The 26,471-nt window shown below is 42.2% G+C and overlaps 1 protein-coding gene across 1 annotated transcript in view; it reads right to left on the reverse strand.

Moving 5' to 3' along the window:
* The window catches only part of PIEZO2 (piezo type mechanosensitive ion channel component 2), a 457,344-nt gene that overhangs the window by 36,498 nt on the left and 394,375 nt on the right, over positions 1–26,471 (reverse strand). The window contains exons 34-38 of the mRNA XM_045007801.1: positions 20,920–21,023; positions 17,463–17,574; positions 14,926–14,991; positions 9,436–9,602; positions 7,828–8,003 (exon numbers count right to left, since the gene is read on the reverse strand). Of these exons, the coding sequence (XP_044863736.1) occupies positions 7,828–8,003; positions 9,436–9,602; positions 14,926–14,991; positions 17,463–17,574; positions 20,920–21,023 (625 nt within the window). The remainder of the gene's footprint in view (positions 1–7,827; positions 8,004–9,435; positions 9,603–14,925; positions 14,992–17,462; positions 17,575–20,919; positions 21,024–26,471) is intronic.

Consider the following 26,471-nt stretch of genomic DNA (forward strand, 5'->3'; position numbering starts at 1 on the left):
CTCTAAGATTCATAAGTGAGAAAAGAAAGCACCTAAACAATAAGGGGTGATCCACACTTAGGATCTGATCCTGCATCACTGAAGTCAGTGGGACTTTTCCCATTGGCTTCAGTGGGTGTAGGATTGAGCACCTGGAAGGTCCACACTATACATGGATCTATAGGGCACTCTAGCTCTAATTCTTTAAATGGGGTATTGAATTATAGGGAGCTGTCAGCTGACTGTGTACTTTTTAATGATATTTTAGTGTCCTTTTAAAATCCAAACTCCATCTGACCATCTTTTTGGGGAGCTGAGTTTCTTTTCTGTAAGCACCTAGGGGCCGATTTGTAAAGGTATTTAGGCAATAAGCACCTTGTGGGATTTTCAAAAGCATCTAAAGCAAATTAGGCATCTAACAACCATTGAAAATCAAGCACTTTTGAAAATATGGCCCGTTGCCTTTTTTCACTTTGGTGTTTAGTTAACCCACAATATAGTTATTACCTTGTAAAGTTACGAGTTCCTCTCTAAACATATATGTGTGTGTATGTAGACATGTTGTCTTGTAAATAACAGTGGGGAGATACAGGGAAGGGAAACAAAGTATCTCAGGCTCTTGTGCCAGGAACAAAAGCTGACTCTTATACCATAAGGAGTGCCTCCACTGGTAAATTTTCATTGAAAAAATGTATTCCAGTTTCCCTCAACTGCTCCCCACCTGGAGGACTTGATCCGGCTCCTGTTGAAGTTAATGGCAAAACAATGACTGATTTAATTAGGTGCAAGTTTAGGCCCTGAGTTAGTTGTTGCAATGATTTTGATTACAGACACGTTTAAGGAAAGAACAGCTCAGTGATCAGTAGGAAAATCTACGTCTACTGAGCAGCTGATCAGAATCCTCCAAGGTTTGGAAAGCAGCACAATTTTATACTCATAGCACAGTAAACATGCTTCCCAATATGTAGGAACCTACAACCAGGGATGGCTCCAGGCCCCAGCACGCCAAGCACGTGCTTGGGGTGGCATGCCGCGGGGGGCGCTCTGCCGAACGCCGGGAGGGCGGCAGGCAGGCAGCCTTCGGCGGCATGCCTGCGGAGGGTCTGCTGGTACTCCCGCAGGTCCACCGAAGCCGCGGGACCAGTGGACCCTCCGCAGGCATGCCTGCGGGAGGTCCAGCGAAGCCGCGGGACCAGCGGACCCTCCGTAGGCACGCCTGCGGGAGGTCCAGCGAAGCCGCGGGACTGGCGACCGGCAGAGTGCCCCCCGCGGCATGCCGCCATGTTTGGGGCGGCGAAATGTCTAGAGCCGCCCCTGCCTACAACACCAATAAGCTGGTAAGGGGGATATGATCCATACTGCGATGTACAATTGGCAAAGTTTGTGTTGACTCAGTCACTAATCAGCACATACATTTATCTAGGCATATCCTTCCAGGTCACTTTTCAAATTGGCATTTCTAGAGACTTTGAAAAGCATTAACTTCTTTGAAACCATTCAAAGAATAGGTATTTTAAACTGAAATGTGCATTAAAAGCCCAAGTCAAAGTATGTGTAAATAAACTTAATCAGCTATCCAATACAAATGGGGATATATTTAGCATAGATGTTTTTATTCTGAATGATAGGATTGGGTAAGAAATTTCCCATTCTGCTAGCTGCATTTCCAACACTTCTATCTTCCCTGGATGACTTATTAGCCAAATTTTAATACCTACAATTGGTGGGCCAGTTAATCACTGTACATAGGAACTGAAGTTATTGTTACTAAAAACATTCTTGGAGTTTTCACACAGCTTTGGAATAAGTTGCCTGGTGGCAAACTGGAGAACAGGGCGTGGCCAGCACGGGCTGTGTTACAACACTGAGCTGCCAACAGAACTGCAGAGGGGAAGGAAACAGAATTGTGAGAGACTCTAGGATGAAGAAAAGGTTTGTTGAGAGCTCCTGAGCATCACACCGTTCCTACTAAAGTCAAAGCAAGCTGCAAGAGCTCGTTAGGTGCTGGATGCCATTCTGGATTTGATTCTTGCTTTGACATCTAAAAGGTGAAATCCTGACTCTGAAGAAGTCAGTTGGAGCTTTGCATTTGACTTTAATGGCACTACAGTTTTATCCTCTATTTCAGGGGTGGCCAAACCTACTGACTCTCTGAGCTGCATACAACAATCTTCAGAAGTTCGAACACTGGGACACACCTACTGGGGCTCGGGGCTTCATCCCCGCTCCTCTTGAAGCCCTGAGACCCTGCTCCCCACTGAGCAGAAGCCCCTACCCTACCACCCCGCTGCAAGGCAGAGGTCCCAAGTTCCTCACCCCCCAACTCTGGGAGGTGGACAATGGGTGTGTGTGTCTGTGAAGGGCTCTGCGAACCACACTTTAACAGTAAAAGAGCCGCATGTGGCTCGCGAGCTGCAGTTTGGCCACCCCTGCTCTATTCCTTTGTAATCTTAGGCCACATTTCACAAAAGACAACATGTTGGACTTTATCAGCTCCCAGCCATTTTACCAAAATTCATAAGATATTTAGTTAATAAGTTAACTGGAAATAAAGGGCAATGAGTTCATTATGATGCTGGCTTGAAATATTTTCTGGCAGGGCACAGGAACCAACTAGTTATAAGAGGGCAAAATTGTCTTCTCATCTCTTGTGCGCCAAACTCCACTGTCTACAATGTCCTCACTTTGCATTTAAGATGTCCAGTGTCATCAAAAGTGCCTAAAGCATCAAATATACAATAGGGATCCACAGAGGACAGATCCACTGTTGATTAGAGAGAAGAATTTTTCCTTTAAAATTTAAAAAAAAAATTAATATGATAATTTTACTGACAGGACCTTTATAGAAGCCAGACATATGTTTTGGTGTGTGATATTTTAAAGTGTAACTGCCTAGTTTGCTTTTTCAGAAAATAATCAAGCAGACTCCTATAGAATTCAATGGACATTTGCTTGAGTATAAACTGAGTTAAGATTTAATTATTTTAATTCTGAAATAAGCATCCATTTTTCCCCCCATCACTAAGCACCTTATTAGACCAACCACTTACATGCCGAATAAAATCCATAAACATGTGGTCCACTGACTATCTGGAATGAAAACTTTGTACTGGGACAAACTAAAGACCAAAACAACAACTTAATTATAGAGGAAACTGTCCCTCGGAGCATCCAGATACTGCTTAGTCTTCAAGTGATGAAACGGGGATTAATCTCAATCATTCTGAGTCTTGGAAATGAATTGGTATATAATGGTTGAAAATTAATATTTGAATCAGATTCACTGGAAGTGAAAAGTACCAGTAGGAAAGAGAGTTTATTGGCTAATATGGAAATAATATGAGTATAACAGTAGATTTCACAAAAATAATAGAACTGCGTATGAGAGAATGTTAAGTATAAAGCCCAAACTGACGCTTGATAACGTCAATTCATTAACTTCAACTGGAACAGAATTGGCCTTACAATTAAGAAACATTTGCATATTTTAAAAAGTAATCTTGCTGTTGACAGGACAAGCTCTATATTTAAAAAAGGAAAAAAATAGCAAAGGAACTGGTGCAAAATCTGATGAGCTTTTGAGTGAGGTTTTTGAGATGATAAAGTTCTCTCATTGTTGTTTGGGCAATGCAAAATGTCACTCACTTGTGGTCTGCAGTACTTTGCATTGCTAAAACAGCTCATGAGACCTCTTCATAATCCCAGAAAGAGGCAGGCAAGGATGCTTTTATAAACAAACAGAAGATCTATCATTAGATCTAAGTGACTGGTTATTGCTTCCTCCATTTAGAGGTCATTAGTGATGCAGCAGATGCACATACTCTGCAAACACTACTGATACACAAACATGTAAATATCTATTTCCAGGAAAAGAGTTTGTGATTAGAGAATCAATGGTGACAATACTTCTGTTGTTCATTTGTTAATGGGCCCTTGTGACATCTTATTTTGGGGAAACAAAGTTTTTTCAAAGATTATATTAGTGGGTATACAATTGTTAAAATAGGTATTATGATTTATCTTCTTGCCCAGCTTTGGTTCACCGTCACCATCAAAGTCTAAAGGTTTGAAAGGAGCAAGTGAGGTGTCACTCAAAAGCGGGGGCTGGGGCTAGGGGGGAGGAAAGCAGGAGGAAAAGCGGTTAGTCCAACAAGAATTGCTTGGATCTCAACAGTGGATACAATTTTACTACAGAGACTGAATTCAAATATTGAATTTACAAGATTTACATATTTTTTTTAATTATGTTTGGCAACTGACTTCCTTTTATAAAACAAAATTACCCTCCCCAACATATGGCTTTCATTGTTGTCAGCACTCCAGCTAACACTGCCATATTGCTACTACACACGGCTAAACAGCTGATTTCAATATCTACTGTACACCAGTACAGTATATATTGGGTAACGTGACTGAAATATTATTTAATGAAAATGATTTTGTACCTATAAGTACTCTCTTTACATGAGCAGATGAATCCTGAGAGCCAAATTCTACCACTCAGATATCCATGTGAGACTCAAAGTGAAGTCAATGGGTCTTGCATTCAGGTGAGAGCAGAATTTGGCTGAATGATGTTTTTCCTATACAGTCTGACCCCAGTGAATTTTCAGACAACACATGCAGGTGCTATTTCTCCTGGTAGTTAGCCATGAGGAAATGTGTGCTAGATTTGTTACTCCAGGAAATAAAGAATTTTGATGGTTAAACTGCAGTAAACTATTGAAGCAGCAAAGAATCCTATGGCACCTTATAGACTAACAGACGTTTTGCAGCATGAGCTTTCGTGGGTGAATACCCACTTCGTCGGATGCAAGTGGGTATCCGACGAAGTGGGTATTCACCCACGAAAGCTCATGCTGCAAAACGTCTGTTAGTCTATAAGGTGCCACAGGACCCTTTGCTGCTTTTACAGATCCAGACTAACACGGCTACCCCTCTGATACGTAAACTATTGAATGTCTTATGAGTGCCAGCATTGATCCTGGTGGTTTTTTTTGGTTTGTTTTTTTCAGCCTGTGGAAATGCTGGGTAATTTTGTGGGTATTTTGTTTATGCACATTGCTTACATGTTTTTATTTCAGATAAGTGTTCAGACATTCAGTTACACTTACTTGTGAATAAACTCTGAAACGAAGACAAGCCCTCCACTATTTTTAGCCTGTTACCCTCTGACCATATGTCATTAGTAAAAGCTGAGCAGAGTTACTGTACATACAAGCAACTGAGTTTGCAGGGGAGTATCAAGTGTGAGAGGCTACTGCCACGCTTCAGAGAAGAAGAAACTGCAGAAAGCAACTATCAGATTATCAGAGGTCTCCCCCCCTTCCCTTCTGACACTGTAGAACAACTTCTGCAGGCTCTCAAAGGTCATAAACGCATTGGACACAGAGAAAACAGGATGTTCTTGTATCACGGGGAAGTGGATGAGTGAGAGTCTGTGCATGTGCGAAACAGCAAGGATGTGCTAAGGCTTTGGCACTGAACTCTGCAGCATCTCTCTCCAGGGAAGTCTGGAAAGGGTAGGTGGGTTTTTACTCCTGGGGGGATTCTGCATGACTGTGTGCCCACAGAAAACGCCTCCTCCCCCACAGAATTTTTTTGGGGGTGGGGATTTCCCCCTCCAAACAGAGGTGAGGCATGGGGGGGACACATGGGGTTATGTGCCACTGCCCCCCATTTCTGTAAGCGCAGAGCTGCCCAGCTGAAGGAGGCTGCATCTGGGCTCTGCTGACTCTGCAGCTGAATGCCGCCTCCTGGATCCAAGTGCCAGTCGTGCTCCTCTTCTGTGTGCTGGGAGCTTCCTGTTTTCTGTGCAACAGTGAGTGCCTGCAGTGGGGCTGCATAAGGGGAGATCGGGGAAATGAGGGAAGGGAGGATGAGGGGTGGGAGGGAAGAGGCAGTGGGGAAGGAAGGGGGTGAAATAGGGCAGGGGGAGGGAATGTGGAAGTGAGGGGAGGGAAATGAGGCATGGGGATGACATGAAGAAGAAAAGGGAATAGGGGAATCGCAGGTGGAAGTGAGAGCCCAATATGTGGCATCCCCTCGGCAGCAGCTAGGGCTCCCCTGTTAAGCAAGCCCATCGAACTCTCACCTTACAAGCCCTACCCCCATACACCTGGATCCCTATGATGAGCCCCCCACACCCAGACCGCCACCCCACTGATCCCCAACCAGCTGCACCTGGACCTCCACCTCATCACGCCCCACTCCCACAGCACCCGGAGCCCTCCACCGAGCCCCCTCCAACCGCACTGCCAATCCCCATTCACCAGACCCAGAAGCCCCTGCTGAGCCCCAACCACCTTCACCCTGCAGAATCCCATTGCCCCTGCACCCAGAACCCCCCAACGAGCCTCGGTGCATCCAGATCTCCCACTGAGCTGCTTGCACCCAGACTGCCTCACACAGAAACCTCTCACCCACACCTTGATCCCCCCCACACTTGGATTCTGCTGGGCTGAGCCTGCCCACCACACCTGGTGCACCTGGCGCAGAGAGGCAGGGCCCCAGGATGTTTCTGGGGTAGGGGCAGGCCCAGCCCCTGCACTGTATCAGGGTCAGGTGCAGCCTCACTGCTGAGTGTCTGTACTGGGGAAGGTGGGAGCTCCAAGGTGATCTCCCACCTCAATGCAGCCAGTGGCCTGTGCTCCTCACTGCCATGCTGGAGCCACATTTTATTATTGACAAATAAAATTTGCAGAATTTTAAAATATTGGGCACATAATTTTTATTTTTTTGGGGTGCAGAATTCCCTCAGGAGTATGGGTTGGTCAGGTAAATGGTGGGGGCACAGACATGGGCCCACAAACTGCACTTCTCTAGTGGACCATTCCAAGAGGAATGGAAGAAAGCAGCAGGGAGGCATTTCTAGGGCTCTGTGTCCTGCCTTTGCCTTGTGAGGGAAAATTATATTCCCTCAAACCCATGTAGTTTCCCAGAACAAAGTCCTTTTACTCAGGCTATGTGCAGGAGACCAGAATTTAACCATCCAGAACAAAACATTGGTAATAAATGATGGAATTCCTTCATTCGGTGCCTATTCTCACAATCAAAGTAAAATACCACAAGACTGTCTTCAGTGTATTAATGTCTGTAAGATAGTCCAAAAACCCTCTAGAAGCTTGTTATTTGGTATTGACATGCAGAGGAAAATTAGTTCAGCCAGATGTTCCTCCCACAGCTTGGTGACCGTGTTGCCCCTGCAAAATATCCATGAAGCCCCTCGGCTGTGCAGGAAAAGGACTGAGGTCAAGAGTAAGAGGGAACTGCACTAAGGAGTATGTCCCCAAACCTCCTTCAAAACTGCAGACAAATGGAGAAAATGGTGCTTGAGGTAGCACTAGCATGAGCGGCATTCGGTGACTCCTCTCTGCAGGGTGACTATAATTGAGAGCACTGAGCCAATGACAGCATGGCAATTGCTCCTACTGCAGAGTGTAGACAGGAATCATCCATGCAACTGCCCAGTACCAATGAGGTTAGGGACCAGGATCCCTTCAGATTCCTGGCTTTGTCTACCTTTTGGGGCTCTGCTCCATGCTCCCTGCCTACTTTGCACTCCAGCCAAGTCCTATGGACAGGTGGAGGGGGGGTTTGGTGGGCGAGTTGGGAGAATAAGAATTAATTCGCTCCCTTTGTGCACTTTTGTACAGAGGGAAACACATGAGTTTGTCAATCCGATCATCTTTTATCTACTGTACAGTGACTGATAAATCTGATAAATCAAAGGGTTCTTCAGCTTCAGATGTGAAGTCTAACATTATGCAACAATTTCTTAACATAATTTCTATCATGTGATTTTTCTATCTATTCAAAAACAAGTGCTTTGTTTTTACAACAAAATACCTGGAAATACTGTCATGAGAAGCAGCTGAATCTAAACTATCCATCCTCTCAGATGCCTGTAAACTAGAATCTTGACCAGGATTTTCATCAATTGTGTCCAGTCCTGATTCCTTAGAAAGCTTCATCATATGGTTCTGGTAATACATATGGATGCTCTCACGAGTTGGAACATTCCCCTGAGAAAGAGAGAAGAGCTATAGTAAGGCATTTGTGTTGTTTGAGATTTTGGTTTCTTCAGTCATTTGGCTGCATGAAATGAGTCTTTGCAAAGAACAAACTGGCAAAAGTCCTAATTTCCTCAAGCCTATTTCAGTCAGAGTCAGATTATGATCTCATTTACAAAAGTGTAAATGTGTTCATAAAACTTTCCCTGTAGAAAGAGGTGTCACTATCTATTCTCTCAATGACTTCCCGGTCAAATTTGTCAACAAAAAGATGGTTTCATTACTGTAAGCACAACCCTGAGCACAGGCACCAAGCAGAGTTCTTTCTGGCTATCACAACTTTACTGATGTTTCCTAAGGCCAAACAGTATCCAGCTCACTCCACCAAAAGCTGTATTGACTTTGGAACATGCATTGAGTAAGAAGTTTGCTATTTTGCATAGTCATTTTTCTGAGTTTTATGGAGACTTTATGCACAGATTTCTTTAGTTCAGTAAAGTGATCAAATCATAAATTACATGAAAATATGTTGGTCTGTCCCTTTGCTAGTATTACTTGTTTGAATTTCAGTTCTCTCTCTCTCTCTAATTAAATTTGATTCAAAACTTTCTAAATTCAAAATCTTGACAAAAAAGAAACGCATTTTAACCAAAAGTTTTGGGAAAAATTAATTATTTTTTTTATAATATTTACCCACTGTTTCTGCAGTGAAATTATAATCAAGTGTCTGTGACATTATGACCCTTTGCCTTTTAAATATTTATAAAGGCATGCATTCAGCATTATAGCTTTTTTGTAGGACCATAATAAAGAAGAATGTCTGTGAAAGCTAAAGCACTCTATGTTTTAAATGTACATACTGGAGTGACTATATTAATTTATATGATAAGCCACACATGCCCAGTGTGAGCTGCATTTCTAGGAGTCTGAGCAGATCCAGATTGAGCCAAATTCTTGAGCAGTTATGAACAATGCTATGCCTTCCTCTTTCCTAATGTGATTTCTGAATGTCTACTATAAATCCCTCTCCTCGATGGGAGTTTCAGAATTAAATCCCTGAGCACATTTGTTTTTCCAATCAGCTGCTTTGGGCTCAGAGACAGAGTGCTGGAACTATTTTTATAGTGGGGGTGCTGAGAGCCATTGAACCAAACTGTAAACCCTGTATGTGATGGAAACCACATCAAGGCAAGGGGTGCTACAACACGCCTAGTTCCAGCACATATGCTCAGAGCCACAGTTCTCGAGATTTATCTGTCTTTGTTTTTTTGAAACAGAATCCAATAGAGGATTACAGAAGTCACACTATTTCTAAAATCTGCGTGAGACTTTTACAAATTTCCATCTCTAGTACACTACCTCATATTAAGTTGAAAAGAGAAACCTCTCATTTATCACTGCAATGCAAATGGTACGAGCAAAAGTAAAGCACAATACATGTTACCTTTTTAATTTCCCTGGTCAGCATACATCTCTCAATTCTCAGCACAGTAGAGATATCAATGTGCTCTCTTGAAATGGAATTGAGCCAAGCTGTAAAACTATCTAGTGTTGCCAGGAAAAGGACCCAGGTGAACTTCAAAATATTAAATATTCTTTTGATGATATTATCTGAGAGAGGGAATAAGTGATAGAGTTAATGAACATAAACTTATTTTATTCACATGATGATCCTGTTCAGACATTTCACAAGATCTTGTTCAATTTTTACTTTATTGAATATAATAATCCAAGCTGCAAGACCTTTCTCTATCAGCAACAGGAATGTTTGGAAATGGCTGAAAGCCATCTGATTTGTTGGGGCTATTTTCCTACCTTTCTATGGCCATGACTACCCATGAACACTCAGGAAACATAAAGTGAATCAACTAAAGGTGTGAAGTCAATGTGCGTAAATTTATACGTATTAATACCCCCACCTACCCCGCAATCCTCTCAATGTGGCTGCTCTCATTCAGGAGTAAAATGGCCTTATTTGCTGTAACTCAATCCTGGGGGTTTAACACACTTAAGTTTATGTGCATTGACTTCACACCTTTAGTCAATTTGTCTGAAGTTTCCTGAGTGTTCCTGTGTAGACATGGACTGTCAGTCTGAGTAGTGTTTGTAATCTTGGAATGCCTTTTTCCCCTCTAAAAGGTTGATCCTGCTAGTCACGTAAGTAATCGTCACCAGCTTCAGAGGAACTCCTCAAGTATGGAAGAGTTTTGCGGGGTAAAGCCCTAAGGGTTAAGCATCTCCTCAGAGGTGCAGACAGTCTCAGTTCCAGCAGCTCAATGGAAGTTGTGGGCACTCAGCACCTTGTAGAACTGGGCACTTTGTGCAACCATTAGGCACATTCAGTTTCTTCTGTCCAGTGGAATTTCTCCTAGCCAGTTCTCATGCCTGGACCATGCTAGCCTGAGCTGATATCTTTGATCTGCCTACAGTTATTACTCTTGTATCTGGGCTACACGGCCTCATTTTATGAGCCCTCTCTCACATATTCAGCACTGTGTAGTCAGTTGACTTCTACTCTCAAGTCGCTTCGCTAGCTGAGATCTTACAAATATATTCCTCTTCCACAATAAGAGGTAAATGTTGCAAGGAGCAGTGTTTAACAACCACTGCATCTAAACACACAACAGTAGTTTTAGTTGGATTTCTTTTTATGGTTTCAATTCAGCAAACTTGGATTGAGGAGTACTTTCTGACTTGAATAGTGCTGTTGGCACTATCAGTGTTACTTCTCATATGAACAGGTGCTCCTCTGGGTATTTCGGGGTTTATAGAATGACGCCACTATTTGCAACTCATCTCCATCCCGCCCTCTCATAGTTTGACAGTGCTTTATGTGCGGCACAGAAGTGCTGAAATCCTCTTTCCAAACCAAAATCTAGCCCTATGTTGAGGTTTCCAAATCTGAAAGAACCAGATATATGTATCTAATGCTGACCTAGTGGAAGAATCTGCAATATGCAGCTAAAATGTTTACAGAAATGGACCTATGTCAGCATTATAGCTCTGCTGTTGAGAAGGTTTTTAACAGTGTCAGTAACCAATGTCACCAGACTGTGTTGTTCAGCACTTTGGGTTGTGAGTAGTTTGTTTTTTAAAAGGCATGCAAAAGTCGTACATTAACAAAGTAATATGCACTGCTCTTTCCTGCAGAGGCAGGGGGCAGAAGTTTGGTCCTGCTGGCTGCTGCTGCAGGGCAGCCTCCACCGGCAGCCAAGCTCCCTCCTCCCTCAGCGTGCTGGGTTCCTGCTCCTCTCCTTCCCTGTGGCCGAACAGCTGATGGCCCTGGAGAGGGAGGGGGAGAAGCGGAGCCGGAACCGCAGTGTGCTCACTGCTCCAGAGAAGAGGCGGGGATGGGGCCTTGGGGAAGGAGGGTGGAATCAGGGCATATCCCCTCCAGCCCCCTGCCGTGAGCTGCTCAGGGCACGGGGCTGGGAGCATCTCCATGACTCCAGGCCACACCCCCAGCCCCCTGCCCTGAGCTCTGAACCCCCACCTCCCAGCCCTCTTCCCTGACCCCTGCACCCCCCTCAAACACACCCAGCCCCCTGCCCTGACTCCTGCACCCCTCCGACCCCAGCCCTGACTCCAGAACCCCCCCACATATCCAGCTCCCTCACACTCCATACCCTGACTCCTGCACCCCCTCACATGCCCCCAGCCCTCTGCCCTGACTCCTGCACCCTCCTCACACACCCAGCTCCCCCAAACCCCATGCCCTGACTCTTGCACCCCCCACATCCCTACCCCCAACCTGAGCACCAAACGGAAGCTCCTGCACCCACCCCACATTCCCACCTGCACCCCTCACACCAAATGGGAGCTGACCAGGTAAGCGCTCCACACCCTAACCCTGAGCCCCCTCCTTCATTCTAGCTCCTGGTCAGACCCTTCACCCCAACCCCCAGCCTGCTCCTTCACCCCCAGCCCTGTGCTCAGTGCACTCCCACCCTCAGCTCAGTGCAGCGAGAGAGGAAAAGAATGGACTAAAACCAGGGAGAAGGTAGGTACCCACTCTATGTGGGCAAGGCCGGGACCCCAGCCCGGCAGCGGGCTGAATGGGGCTGGAGCTGGGATGCTGGCTGGCAGGAGCCGGCGGACGGAACCCCAGCCCAGCAGTGGGCTGAGCGGCAACGGGCTGAGCCACTCAGCCCACTGCCGGTCTGGGGTCCCGGCCGCTGGCCCGGGGTCCCGGCCGCTGGCTCCACTCAGCCTGCTGCCGGTCTGGGCTTCTGGCTGCCGGGCCCCTTGCCAGCCAGGGTCCTGGCCACCAGCCCCACTCATTCCATTGCCAGTCTGGGGTCCCGGCCGCTGGCCCCACTCAGCCTGCTACTGGTCTGGGATCCCGGCCGCCGGCCCCACTCAGCCTGCTGCCAGTCTGGGGTTCTGCCTGCCGGGCCCCTTGCCAGCCAGAGTCCTGGCCGCCAGCCCCGCTCATTCCACTGCCAGTCTGGGGTTCTGGCTGCCAGGCCCCTTGCCAGCCGGGGTCCCGGCCGCAGGCCCCGCTTAGCCCACCGCTGGCCTAGGTGAATGGAACCCCAGACCAGCAGCGGGCTGAGTGGGCCGGCGGCATAAGATCCGCATTTTAATGTAATTTTAAATGAAGCTTCTTAAACATTTTGAAAACCTTGTTTACTTCACATACGACAATAGTTTAGTTAAATAATATAAAGACTTATAGAGAGAGACCTTCTAAAAACGTTAAAATGTGTGACTGGCACGTGAAACCTTAAATTAGAGTGAATAAATGAAGACTCGGCGCACCACTTCTGAAAGGTTGCTGACCTCTGCACTATAAGTTAAAGGTAAAGTTTAATTTTTGTTTCTGATGAGCACTGCAATTTTTTTAAACTTCAGACATAGATGCCGACCCCATGGGTGCTCCAGGGTTGGAAAAAAAATAGTGGGTGCTCAGCACCCACTGGCAGCCCCCCCAATCAGCTCCTCCACCTCCCCCCACAGCACCTTCTGCAGGGGTGGAGGTTTGGGGGAAGAGGTGGGGTGGGGGCAGGGCCTGGGGTGGAGTGGGGGCAGGGCCCCTGGCAACTCAAAGATGGTGCCTATGACTTCAGATGTACTCATGCACAGTTTAAAAGAAAATGTGATTCTCTCTCTCTTGCATACACACACAGAGCATGTATGCAGACAGTATATATTGTGTTGAAACATGCCCTCACAATTGATGGGGTACCATCTGCACTATTGAGATTAATTGTGGGACAGTCTCCGCTTACTTACAAACAAGAAGTCTATTTTACTATTCAGCTATTATAAGTATCCTGTGGTCTCACTGAGATGCTTTGTCAGTGACTTCCAATCTAATCTAGAAGGTCATTTTTCTCTCAGGACTGGAGGTGACGTAGTATATATTTTTAATGAGTCTGTGGCTGTTCTGTTCTCTGTCACTTTTTAAAAACCATCTTTTGGGGATCAATCACATGTAAAATCTTCAGAAAGGGAAAGATTTATTTTCTTGAGAGACTATTATACTTGAAGGGTCAAATACTGAGAAAGAATGAAAACCTGCTGCCCCCATTGACTTTAATGGGAGTAGCAGGTGCCTAGCAATTTGGTCCAAAGTTGTTAACTAGAATAACCCTTTCTAATCATTTTTCCCTCCAGTTTTGGTAACACTTTCTTCAATGAGTTTTATCTAGGGGATGGGTGAAACAGTTAAAATCAAATATGAAAGATGCTACATGCTTGCTCCAATCAAACCCAATAATAATCCAATTAGTATCATATTTCCCTTTCCTCAACCCTCAAAAGACCATCCACATTCACTGACATTCATCTCAGTATGTTAGTTGACCAAGCTATGCCATGAGATAGTAAAAGCTGGAAGAAATTAAGAACCTTTTCTTCTTTTGAGAAGTGCTTATCTTGTGGGAAAGGGACAAGGTATCTCATGATTCTGACCTTTGCTATCTTATGATTCACTCTGCAGCACAAGTTTTGCTGGAGAGTAGAGTGCCCTTTCCATTATAAATACAGGAGATAAATAGCTCTAGAAGAGAAGGTCACACTGCAGCAGGTGAGAACTGGTCAAGGCTAGACTGAAGAGGATGCCACCATCCTTCTATTCATACCACCTGAAGCCAAAGAGTCAGTCCTGAGGATCTGACCCACATTGTTAGTTTTAGGATGTGGCATAGCTGTACTAATTTCTTAAATTGGAGAAACCCCTTGCCAGCTTATTGTTATTTGCCAAGTTTTTGGCTGCCTCTTGTGAGGTGCTGAGCACTCTCAAGTTCCACTGGAAGTTAGAACCGATGGGATTTAAGGGCATTCATTACCTTGCAGGAGACAGTCAACTTCTTGCAGTATTGGTCCCTAACTGAGCCAGAACAGGGTGCTCAGCAGTGCACAATACATAATAAATATAGGGTCCTGACTCTACTGGCCTTAAAATTTGAAGGCCAGATCCTGCACAATAAAAGTCAACAGAAGTTTTGGCACTGACTTGAATGGAAACAGGACTGGATCCTAAGATAGGCATAATACAGTACACAGATGTATAATACATATACATCCACTGGCCAGAAGACTACGCAAATATTGATGTCTGTTTGTGTACATACATTGAGGAAGAGCTTGAAGTATTTGCTTCTATTGTGAAAGACCTTTCCCTTGGGATTTTTAAAACTACTGGATAAAACATCTGAAAGTGAGAACACTTCTGTACTGTCAGGGAAGTGGACTGGATGATTTAGTAGGTCATTACCTCTTCCTCTGTGATTTCACGAATGAATATGTCTGTATTTGGTTAGACTAGAGTCAGTTGTGATTCTGACTAAACAGATGAAAGCTGGAGAGAATCACATTGCTTGTATGTTGCCCTTGGGTTACTTACATATTGACCACATGGTAACGGCATTTATTCCCGCAATCACAATTACAATGCAATACTAGTGCAGCCTTCCTTCTGCCTGCATACCTGGCCCATCTGATTTCTTTTTGACAGGTTCATCTTCTCTCTCTTCATGTTCTACATCAGTAGCTCCTGCCAAATTAAAATATAAGCAATGAGTAAAGCCTTTCACACAGAGGTTAACATGTGAATCCCACTAGAATTGAAGAGAGATTTCATGGTTATTAAAAAGTACTTGGATCCATCCAGTCTTAGCAGAACAGGTTTCTCCAGATCTCACAGGATCCAAGTGGGAGAAAACATTCTAACAACATTGTTGGAGTTGGTCCATGAATGACACGGTTTTATTTTATGTAAGGACATTTTGTTTATCAATTACCTTAAAAGCCAGATCCTTAGCTGGCATAAATCAATGCAGTCGCATAGATTTCAACCGAGTTATGCCTATTTACAGCTGCTGAAGATCTAGCCTTAAAAGTTTGCTTGTTATTCCTCTCGAAACTTTAATATGCTAGCATACCCTTTTAAACCTACTTTTGATTTAACTCATTGAACTCTAATACTTTCATGCTGATTGAGAATAAATGAATTGACAACAGCATGATGATGGACCCGATTAGCTGAAACAAAGCAGAAGGATTGTTTTGAATCTAGCATGTGCTGTTTTATTTAAGCGTAACTGTCGTTATAGTCCAGATATTTGCCATTAGAAAAAATCACAGACATGACTAAGTGGGTCAAAGAAGTGATCCAATAGTATCTGACATATTAACATAGCTGTTGTAGCTTGAGTGACAGAAGAGAATTCAATAAGTACCAGAGGAAGGTACCAGATAGAGGGACTTTAAATGTAACTGCTTCAGGATGAATGTTTCTTTCAAATACACATTGGCAAAAATACTTCTGATGAGTATTTCTGTTTTTTTAAATGCAGAAAAAACTCAAGAGTTGCAAATCATTTACAAACTAAACATTCCAGAGTACATAACCAGTTTTGTGATGCTAAGAAAAGTATGTTAAATTTGAATGTTTTTTCTTTGCTGCCTGCCAAATGCTGCCTAACAAAAGCCTTATTAAAATCAAGATATATCACATTTACTGCTTCCCAACTATCCACTAGGCCAGTAACCCTGTCAAAGAAGGAAATTAGGTTGGCCTTACATGATTTGTTTTGACAGATCCATTCCCTGGGTCCTCTTTGTTCCCTCTTTTAAAGATAGGCACTGTGTATGTCCTTCTCCAGTCCTCTGGGACCTCACCCATCCTCCATGAATACTCAAATATAATTGTTTCAGCTAGTTCTTTAAGTATTCTAGGATGAATTTCATCAGGTCCTGCTGATTGGAATACATCTAAGATATATAAATATTTTTTAACCTGTTCTTTCCCTATTTAGGCTTGTGTTCCTTCCTCCTTGCTGGTACATGTTAAATGTCTGGTCACGATTAATCTTTTTAGTGAAGACTGAAGCAAATCAGGCTTTAAAACACATCAGTGCTCCTGATGTAATCAGTTATTAGCTCTCCTTCCCCACTAAGTAGAAGACATACATTTTCCTTCATCTTTCTTTTGGTCCTAATGTATATGTAGAGTCTCTTCTCATTGTCTTTTATGTCCTTTGCTAGGTGTAACTCATTTTGTGCTTTAGCCTTTCTGATTTTGTCCCTACATGCTCGTGTTGTTCTTTTGAACTCCCCTCCTTAGTCCATGTTTCCACTTTTTGTAGAATTTCTTTTTGAGCTCCTGATACAGGCATATTGGCCTCTTACTAGTCTTCCTGTCTTTTATTTGCATTAGGATAGTTTGCAGCTGTGCCTTTAATACTGCTTCCTTGAGAAACTGTCAGCTCTCCTGAACTCCTTTTTCCTTAGATTTTCTTCCCCTGGGGCCTTGCCTACCAGTTCTCTGAATCTGAAACTGAGTCTTTAATCTTACAGCTCCCTGGCAGTCACACTTCCCCTTTCCCCTGTAATCTCTTCTAATTTGTATCACTGTGTTCTGAAAAGACACATGAATGGACCTCCACTGTGGCTATCCTTTGTAACAGGTCAGCACAGTATACAGTGTCTTCCTGGTAAAGACCCAAGGTAAACTCAGTTCAGGTCATATATTCTCACTGACCAACCACTAGAAACTTCTCTGGAAGCACAAAGCACTCTTCCTATTCCCCTGGCAGAACTGAGAGCATTCTGTGATGGTATGGTTGCTTGCCACACCAGGGATTGAAAGAAGAATGACGTTTTGCTTCTTTGGGTAAGTCTATACTACCCGCCGGATCGGCGGGTAGCGATCGATCCATCGGGGATCGATTTATCACGTGTAGTGTAGACATGATAAATCAATCCCCGATCGCAGTCCTGTCGATTGCTGAACTCCAGCTCAGCGAGAGGCGGAAGCAAAGTCGAAAGGAGAGCAGTGGCTGTCAATCCCGTGCCACGAGGATGCCAAGTAAGTGATTCTAAGTCGATCTAAGATACGTCGACTTCAGCTACGCTATTCTCGTAGCTGAAGTTGCGTATCTTAGATCAATCCCCACCCCAGTGTAGACCAGGCCTTAGTTTGTTTAAAGGGGACTTCTGAAGACCATCCAAAATCATACACACCATCCCCAGATCCTTTTCGCCTTCGCTTGTCTTCCTTCCCAAACTTTTTCTTCTCTTTGCGCCTCTGTCGAAGTGCAGTTTTAGGATCAGTAATCCAGGCCTGATACACAAACTGGAGGAAACAAACTCATTTATTTCCAGGTTCTTCATGTTTTCAAAGTAAACAGTAAAGTATACCACACACAGGAATACATATTTAGGGTAAACACAGGGGTGAGCAAACATTTTGAATCCCAATCCAAACATCTTCCCTGCAGATCTGCTGAGTTTTCTTGAATTGTTTTTGTCAACATGAAACCAAATGTGAAAACGCTTGTGGGTGAACCAAGTTTCATAAGAACCTCCAAAAATTAATGTTCTGGGAATTAAATTTGGGAATTAACACAGTGGTTGTACATATGGCTCATTTCCCCCCAATCTTTCGAATTTATATTTCTACTTTATCAGCATTACAAGTAAGGTGCAATGAAATGGAAACTTTAACACCAATAATCTAAAACGTCACAAATTGCTATTAATATTTCAATGCTAGTATTTGTGTCGGCAAATTTCATATATTTTATGTGATTTTCTTTCCATCTGAGGAGTACAGACAGAGGTCTAGTAGTCTATGAACAGTCTACAACTAATAGCCAGGAACTCCTGAGTTTTCATCCTCATTTTGACAATAAACTTCCTCTGTTGCTTTGGGTAAGTCACTTAACTTTTCTGTCTCAGTTTTTCTATCTGGAAAATGGAGATAATAATACTTACCTGCATCCGTGGGATTTCATGGGGATGAATTAGCTAACAGGCCAAATCCTGCTCACCATACTCTGATTTCCATGAGTGAGTAAGCAGGAGTTTGTCCAATGTTTATTAAGTGCTGTAGCAGTGTTAAGTATTATTACCATGTAGTAGTAGTTTGGATTGCTCTGCTGAGGGTGTGGGGGAAGGTTACTGAAAAAAGCAATAATATTCTAATTTTTTTCCAGCACAGCATAACATGAAACAGGAGCTAAAGGCATTAAATACTATTTCATAGCAATTTGAGACAAAAGAAGTGTTTTTGTTTTTTTATGTTTTTCATTCAAAAATGAAAATCATTTGCAATTGGCATCCTTCTTTTCTAGTCAACAGAAGTTGTTAAGCAAGGAGCACATGATTTCATGCATGAGGGGAAAATAAAGCAAACTAATACAAGCATGCACACAACAACACGAGCAAACCTGTGTCTCAGGAAAGCTGGAATTGTCCATTTCAGGAGATAACATTGTGAATGGTTCCTTTTGTTTATTTGTTTTTGCTATTTTATGAACAGAAATCACTCTGAGGCATTCCAAACACAATCTTAAGAACTTTCACAAAATTGTCTTTTCACTGAATTTACAGAAAAGGAAATGTTCAGACTGGTTCTGATTTGTTAACGTGTGCTCAATAATTGTGAGAGGGAAATGATCTGGTACAGTAGGAAAGCTGGTCTCCTTCCTAGTCTCTTAAGGTCAGCTATTTTATTTTTACTAGGCTGCTTTGTCCAATGCAAATGCCATGTGAAAAATATCTTGGCACAGGAGGCATGGAATCCTCTTTGCTTTTTAAGGAGTGTTTGTTAAGGGAGGGTGATCTAGAGGTATGTTTATCCAATTTTAATAATGACTTGACCTAACATACCACATTGGATACTATAGGTGAGGCACTGTCAAAATCTACTATTGAACAGCTTGTAATCATACTGTAAATAGAGGAGAACATAGAGATGATGGAACAGACTGAGATAATGGGGGAAAGGAAGAATGAAGAAAATAAATGAAATTAATAAACTGACTATAACTCTAGTTATGTTAAATGACAGGGTATTTCAACTTCTGCCAGGGAAAATACATATCTTTCTTTAGAATTTTAGTATTGGGCAACACTTGACAAGCAAGAATGTATAGGCTTACGGTCTGGTGTGGTTAATCAATAATGCATTTTGTGCTTACTCTAAAGCAGTATCATGTTGTGTATATGGAGTGCATTACCACAAGCACTATAAAAGGCTGGAATATGCTAAATTTATTTGAGGAAGACGAAAGAAAATGCTAAGGATGCACAGATCAGATTTGTGATGATCTAGACCAGGAAAATAAAGTCCTAGGACGAGTTTGGGACAGAATGTGTATTTTGTTAGTTTACTTTAAAGGTCTTACCAGCTTTCTGAGAGAGATTACCATACTGTCTAAAGATGCATGCAACTTGATGTGACCCTCTTACAACACCTTAGGCAGTAATAGCAAAAGAAAACCAAAATTTGCATCTGCATTTTCTCTCTGAGGTCATAGTTAAAATAAGACAGACAACTTATTGTAGTTTGCACACTTCAGATAGTTCAAATGATGACATTTGGACTCTCACAGCTCCTCAGATGGTTCATACAAGAGGAAAAATGCAGACAAAGGCAGTTGGGTACATTATGCCAGAATATTATGTAATGAGGGCACATACTGCACACTAGTGAAATGGCAAATACCTTTGCTGCTCTGATTAAATACTGAAGAATAGTTTTGGGCAGTTTAATGACAGACTTTGGCAAGGCTAAAATGGCTGAAGCAAATTTCCCAATAGCTCTCTACAAAGAAGGACAAAGGAAGAGCAATTAGTAGAAAAAAGGAAAAGTATTAATAAAAAGTTATCTTCTGTATTATTGTAATTATATAATTGTTATTAAAGGATTTACATTAATTGAAAACAAATGTGTTATTTGCCATAAACTTTCAGTTAGATAATTATTGAGCTTTTGTATTTACCCTAATAAATAAAATGCTTATATAAAACATTATCTCTAAATCCAATAAATGTAAACCTTAGTGAATGGTCAAGCTGATAAAGATATCATTATAATCCCATAACAGATGATTGTTAGAGGCAATTTATAGTAAAGGCAAATAGAGTAGTTAAAAGTAAATATTTAGTAGGGTCTATAACAGACAGCAAGTTAAATGTTAGTATTGTACTAAAGCTACACACACACACACACAGTGATGGAAGTTGTATGGAACGTGGAAAGCTGACCAATCAGTTAAAAAGCTACTCACAAGCTAACATACTTTTCTGCCTCAACCCAACTCTCTGGCAAAAATGTATAGTATTAAGAGCCATATTCCACCTTCAGTTCTCATGTGCACAACTGGAGATGCGTGCATGGATCAAGAGCCTTATATGGTCACAGCTCCTAGGTAAAGGTAGGATCCTCTAGTCTTAGAAAGCAATGATTTCAGTCTTGAACAGTAATGTTTTAACAATATGAAAAACAACGGACAATGTCAAGTATTTGAGACATCAAATTTAGGTTTTGTTTAAAAGCTAAACATCTGGCACCACATAATATTAACAATTACGGTCAACTTTAATGTATGAGAGTATGATATGAGATGCTTTTATCTTAACTCAAGCTCTCTCAGTAAGAACTTCAACTGACAAGCACATTACTGTAAAATACCTGGAATGCAGATCTCCTCCGAGGTTCATCATCATCTTTTTTTTCATCCTCCTCTTCTTCTTCACTATCCGTCTCAAATAAATAATAATCTCCACTTCTGACCACTAAATAAAACAAAATATTTGCTTATTTCTTGTAAAAAAGGAGCTCTAGTCTGAGCTGAGCCAAAGATGTATAAATAACCAGCCAGTCATTAACGGACTCCAAAGCAGGAGAAATGGAGATGAAACAAGAGATGAACAGGAGTCAGTGTCAAACAGATTATTTGGTGTTAGAGTATGTGGTACTTTAGGACAGAATAAGCTAAGAAAATGTCACCACAGAGAGGAACAGGGCTGGCAAAATGTAAAGAAAAAGCTTGAAGTAGACCAAGTTATTACGTTAAATTATTTGTCAGGAACTTGATACATAATTAAACCTAAATATATCAAGGATTGATGGTTGCTTTCATTTGCTAGAGAGTAAAATAATCTCATCAGATAAATGAATGATTTTACATAAATTGTACAACTGGACAAAGAGTACAGAACTGCTTTTTTAAATGCTGAGGCATCCTTTAAAACTACATAATGGGATGTCTGAGTTATTTTCTTCGAACTTTTAAGCTTTGATGAGGTAATGGAAAACCTTGGCTTGTTTAAAATGAATCACTTTAATATTATTAAACATGATCACAAATGAGGTTTTTGCCCATGGATTCAGAAAGGTTCTGAAACCTCCATACATTAAAGATGCAGCGTGAATGAACGGGGCCTTATATCCTTGAACAGAAGCATTATTTTGGTATGTAATAAGGTAACAGGCCTAACATGAACAAGGGAAACAAAAGAAATGAAAAATAAGATGATGAGCAAGAGAAAAAACAAAGTCACGGTATTACGTTTGGCAGTGAAGAATGGTAAAGTAATACCTGCATGTAAACGGAAAGATTTTAAAGGAATAGTTACTTAGACTATATATCACATAGTCATCCAAGACATATGGATCAATATATATTTATATAAAAAGTGTACATTTAACCCTCATTATAAACCTCTAGAAAAATAAAAGTAGCTTCAACCCTCCTCAATCATACCTGGCAGTCTGTATGTCTCTTTTCTGCTCAGATGGACACTAATAAATCATATTAAATCTTAAACCTGAGATGCCAATTCTCTATCCAAACACAGACATGGTATAAATTGCCATTAAAAACAGAGGCAGTCATGTCTGCGCAGGTGGACCTCTGGGGCTGTGCAGATCTCCATTTACATCAATGGGACTGTGGGATAAAGAGTCCACCTGAATGGATCTGATTGCAGAATTAGGATCACAAATATTGAATAATACAAAAATGTTGAAACAAGTAAAAATATTTCACACAGGCCTCTAAGAATGTCCCCGGAAGAGATGTTAACAATGAAAGCTTACAGAGATGTTCAGAATTTAAGGCCCCTAACCTGGAGCTGTTTTTCAGGAAAAATTCCAATGGCTGATAACCAAAGTTGTCCCCGCAGACAGGCCAGCAGGATGAGATCCACAGTCTGTGTGATACTTAGGGGTTAACACATTGCTTGGCATGATCTGTCATATAGTAGCAACTACAGACCCCCTGAAGTCTGGAGCCCCATTGTGCTGCGGTATTGTACAAACACTCATGTACCTTCTCTCTCACAGCTGTGCACTCAAATATTTCTGAAGAGGCTGTAATGTAACAAAACATTCCTCTAACAGCTAATAAGGAATGTTTTAATTGAAAAAGAAAGTATGACTGAACACCACCACCACCACACTCTGGCAGATACACCTTAGGATGGAACAGAGAGCACATTAACTGCCTAAAGGCATTATTAAAACATTTAATAAGTAAAATAATTAATGGCCAGATTTGTACCCCAAGAATCCACTCACAGATCCCCTCCCTTCTTCCCATTGAGGGAGGGGATTTTGTGGCAACATTCCTCTTTTTTCCATGCGTCACGGAGAACTCTGCACAGATGTGGGGATTTGCAAGGGAGGAAGGGGCAGGTCAAGGGAGGAGTAGGGCTGGAGGAGTGGGAACTGTACTAATTTCTCCTCCTCACCCATATTGGGAATCCCCATTTGGGAGCTATCGGGACAGCTAGGAGCTGTCTGCATCACTCCATTAGAGCAGAACTGCTAAGGATGGGGATACACAGCCAACAGAGAAGCAAGGGACCTCTAATGCAGATGGCTGTGGCACCTGCTGATCCTTTTAGGGCTCAGGGGCCTGTTCCACAGGGACTGGAGAAGCCCTGCTTCCCTCATTGGAACAATTTGGAAGACATCTCAATGAGGAAAATCTCACAGATGTTTCCCATCCCATTGTCAGTGTGAGATCAGAAGGTATCTGAGTCCATAACTGTATAAATGGAATGAAAAGGAAACATGGTCCAATTAGCAAGCATCAGAACTGGCATAAAACACTGAACTCCAGTAGCACAGGCTCCTGAACAGAAGTAAACACACCTACGACCACAAACCAAAACACTAAAAAGGAACAGATCAACAGAGCCAGACATGTACCCAGAAGCCTCCTACTGCAAGACAAACCCAAGAAAGAAACCAACAGGACTCCACTGGCCATCACATACAGTCCCCAGCTAAAACCCCTCCAGCGCATCATCAGGGATCTACAACCCATTCTGGACAATGATCCCACACTTTCACAGGCCTTGGGTGGCAGGCCAGTCCTCGCCCACAAACAACCTGCCAACCTGAAGCATATTCTCACCAGTAACTGCACACCGCACCATAGTAACTCTAACTCAGGAACCAATCCATGCAACAAACCTCGATGCCAACTCTGCCCACATATCTACACCAGCGACACCATCACAGGACCTAACCAGATCAGCTACACCATCACCGGTTCATTCACCTGCACGTCCACCAATGTAATATATGCCATCATATGCCAGCAATGCCCCTCTGCTATGTACATCGGCCAAACTGGACAGTCTCTAAGGAAAAGGATAAATGGACACAAATCAGACATTAGGAATGGCAATATACAAAAACCTGTAGGAGAACACTTCAACCTCCCTGGCCACACAATAGCAGATCTTAAGGTGGCCATCCTGCAGCAAAAAAACTTCAGGACCAGACTTCAAAGAGAAACTGCTGAGCTCCAGTTCATCTGCAAATTTGACACCATCAGCTCAGGATTAAACAAAGACTGTGAATGGCTTGCCAACTATAGAACCAGTTTCTCCTCCCTTGGTTTTCACTCAACTGCCAGAACAGGGCCTCATCCTCCCTGATTGAACTAACCTCGTTATCTCTAGCTTGCTTCTTGCTTGCATATGTAAACCTGCCCCTGGAAATTTCCACTACTTGCATCCGAAGAAGTGGGTATTCACCCACGAAAGCTCATGCTGCAAAACGTCTGTTAGTCTAAAGCTGCTTCTACTAAAAAGGAAATCTCTTTAGCCTTTTATGGAAAGTGGGTATAGAAATAGGGGGAGGGATAGCTCAGTGGTTTGAGCATTGGCCTGCTAAATCCAGGGTTGTGAGTTCAATCCTTGAGGGGGCCACTTAGGGATCTGGGGCAAAATCAGTACTCAGTCCTGCTAGTGAAGGCAGGGGGCTAGACTTGATGTCCTTTCAAGGTCCCTTCCAGTTCTAGGAGATTGGTATATCTCCAATTATTACCCTAACAAGTATTCACAAATGGTGGCCCTTCCTTTCAGTCTATATTAATGTCCAAATTGTGGCCCTGATCCTGCAAAACACTTACTACAGTAAGTACTATTGTGCTTTCTACTCTGTGTAGTCCCCTTTATTTGAATGGACATGGTAGTGAGTCTGCATGGCAGGGCAGGCAGTGTCTGTAGGCTCAGGCTACATGATGCTTTCCATAGGTTTCTGCATTATTGCAATAAATAATGCTCACTGTTTAACACCAAAATTCATGTTGTTCCCTAAGAACATGATATAATGAGGGTGAAATGAATCAGAAATTGCTGAAATCAAGGCCTTATTTGGGCAGTTCTTCTGTTTACTACAAAACCAGTATGAGGATTAAGACAGACCATATCCAATTCCTTCAAAAAATATTGTCGTTTAAAATTGTAAGAAAACAGTTGCTAATTGTAGCTTTGTTTATTTTGTTATTGTTATTTTAAATGAAACTGAAATGACAAGAAGCAAGCTTTTGAAAAAGGATAGGTCTCTCCAAAGCAATATTATACTCTTTAGAAACAGAAAGACATAGGCACAGTTTACTTGTGACTTGACAGAAAAAGGCATGTAATATACTATAAAATACTGTCGGCAAGAACACACATACACAAAAATTCAGAAGCGGACACAAAGAGCATAAAAATATGTCTGGAAGGGAAAAACAAGCAACTCTTGAGGTGCAAGACTGAAAGTGATAATTCATAAATGTTTCAAATGTTTCAGTTTAACTTTGCACTCTGATCAGTACCATATACTTGTTAAATAGCCGATACTGACTATCATGCAATAGATGACTTCTGTGAGCTAAGATCTAGTAATTGGACATATGAGTTTAGGTAATTAAGTGCATATCCTGTTCTCTTCTGATTTATAAAGGGTGTAAATTACGGTAGAACTGTCCATGTATTATCAGGCTAGTTGTACTGAGTTTTAGGTCTGTAAAGGAATTACATTACGTATTACATACATGTTGTATTATAGATAATATTGAACCGAATTCTGCTCTCAATGAAACCTGTGTAAATCCTAAAATAATGGTGAAAACTGGAGTTAATAGAGAACTCCATGTTTATCCAAGTGAAAATGAAAGCAGAATTTGGCCAAACAAGTTTGATAACAATTTGAGTTCAATCTGCAAATGTGGGAACCTTAATGGGATGTTAATTCTCACTTAGGCAGTAAATAAATTTTTTTTTTGCATGTTCAGATACTCATCTAGTTGTCTAAATCTGGGATGTAGATGTGCTGATGAGGTGCACACCACTGAAAATTGGCTTCACAATGGTCTGAATCACAACACCATTGAAGTTAATGAGAATCTTTCCATTAGTTTCAGTGGGCTTTGGGTCAGGGAGTATTTAAATACAACAGTATATATTAAGCAGTTCTGCTATTTTAAAAAATAATATTTAAATAGGGGAATCGCTACATTCTGAAGAGATGTCTCCTAAAGTTTTCCCAGAAAAAAAACTTTTATTTCCTGTCCCCAGTTTAGTAAAAATGAGCACCACTGAGAGAATATCAGCTGCACAGGGTAGGGGCAATTTTGTGCCAACTGCAATGAAGTAATGAGGATAATTTTTTTGGCGGAGAGGGATCTATGGAAAGATTTGACATGAGGAAGAAGTTGAAAAGACCAGAACTTCTCGCCAGCATTAATAATTTAAACCTTTTGTGAGAATGGCTCTCTGAAGTCTCACCAACGAAGTCAGAGATTTTGGAAGAAGAGCTTCATGGGCACCATCAGTTCCTATTTCAGAAGCATGAATACATTTCTAGGCTTCACATTTAAATACTTTCTATTTATACAAGGTGGGATTTTCTAGAGCCTTTAGCCTAACTTTACCCTCACTGGAGCCAACAGTAAA

This window comes from Mauremys mutica, chromosome 2, assembly GCF_020497125.1.
Source record: "Mauremys mutica isolate MM-2020 ecotype Southern chromosome 2, ASM2049712v1, whole genome shotgun sequence".
NCBI lineage: Eukaryota > Metazoa > Chordata > Testudines > Geoemydidae > Mauremys > Mauremys mutica.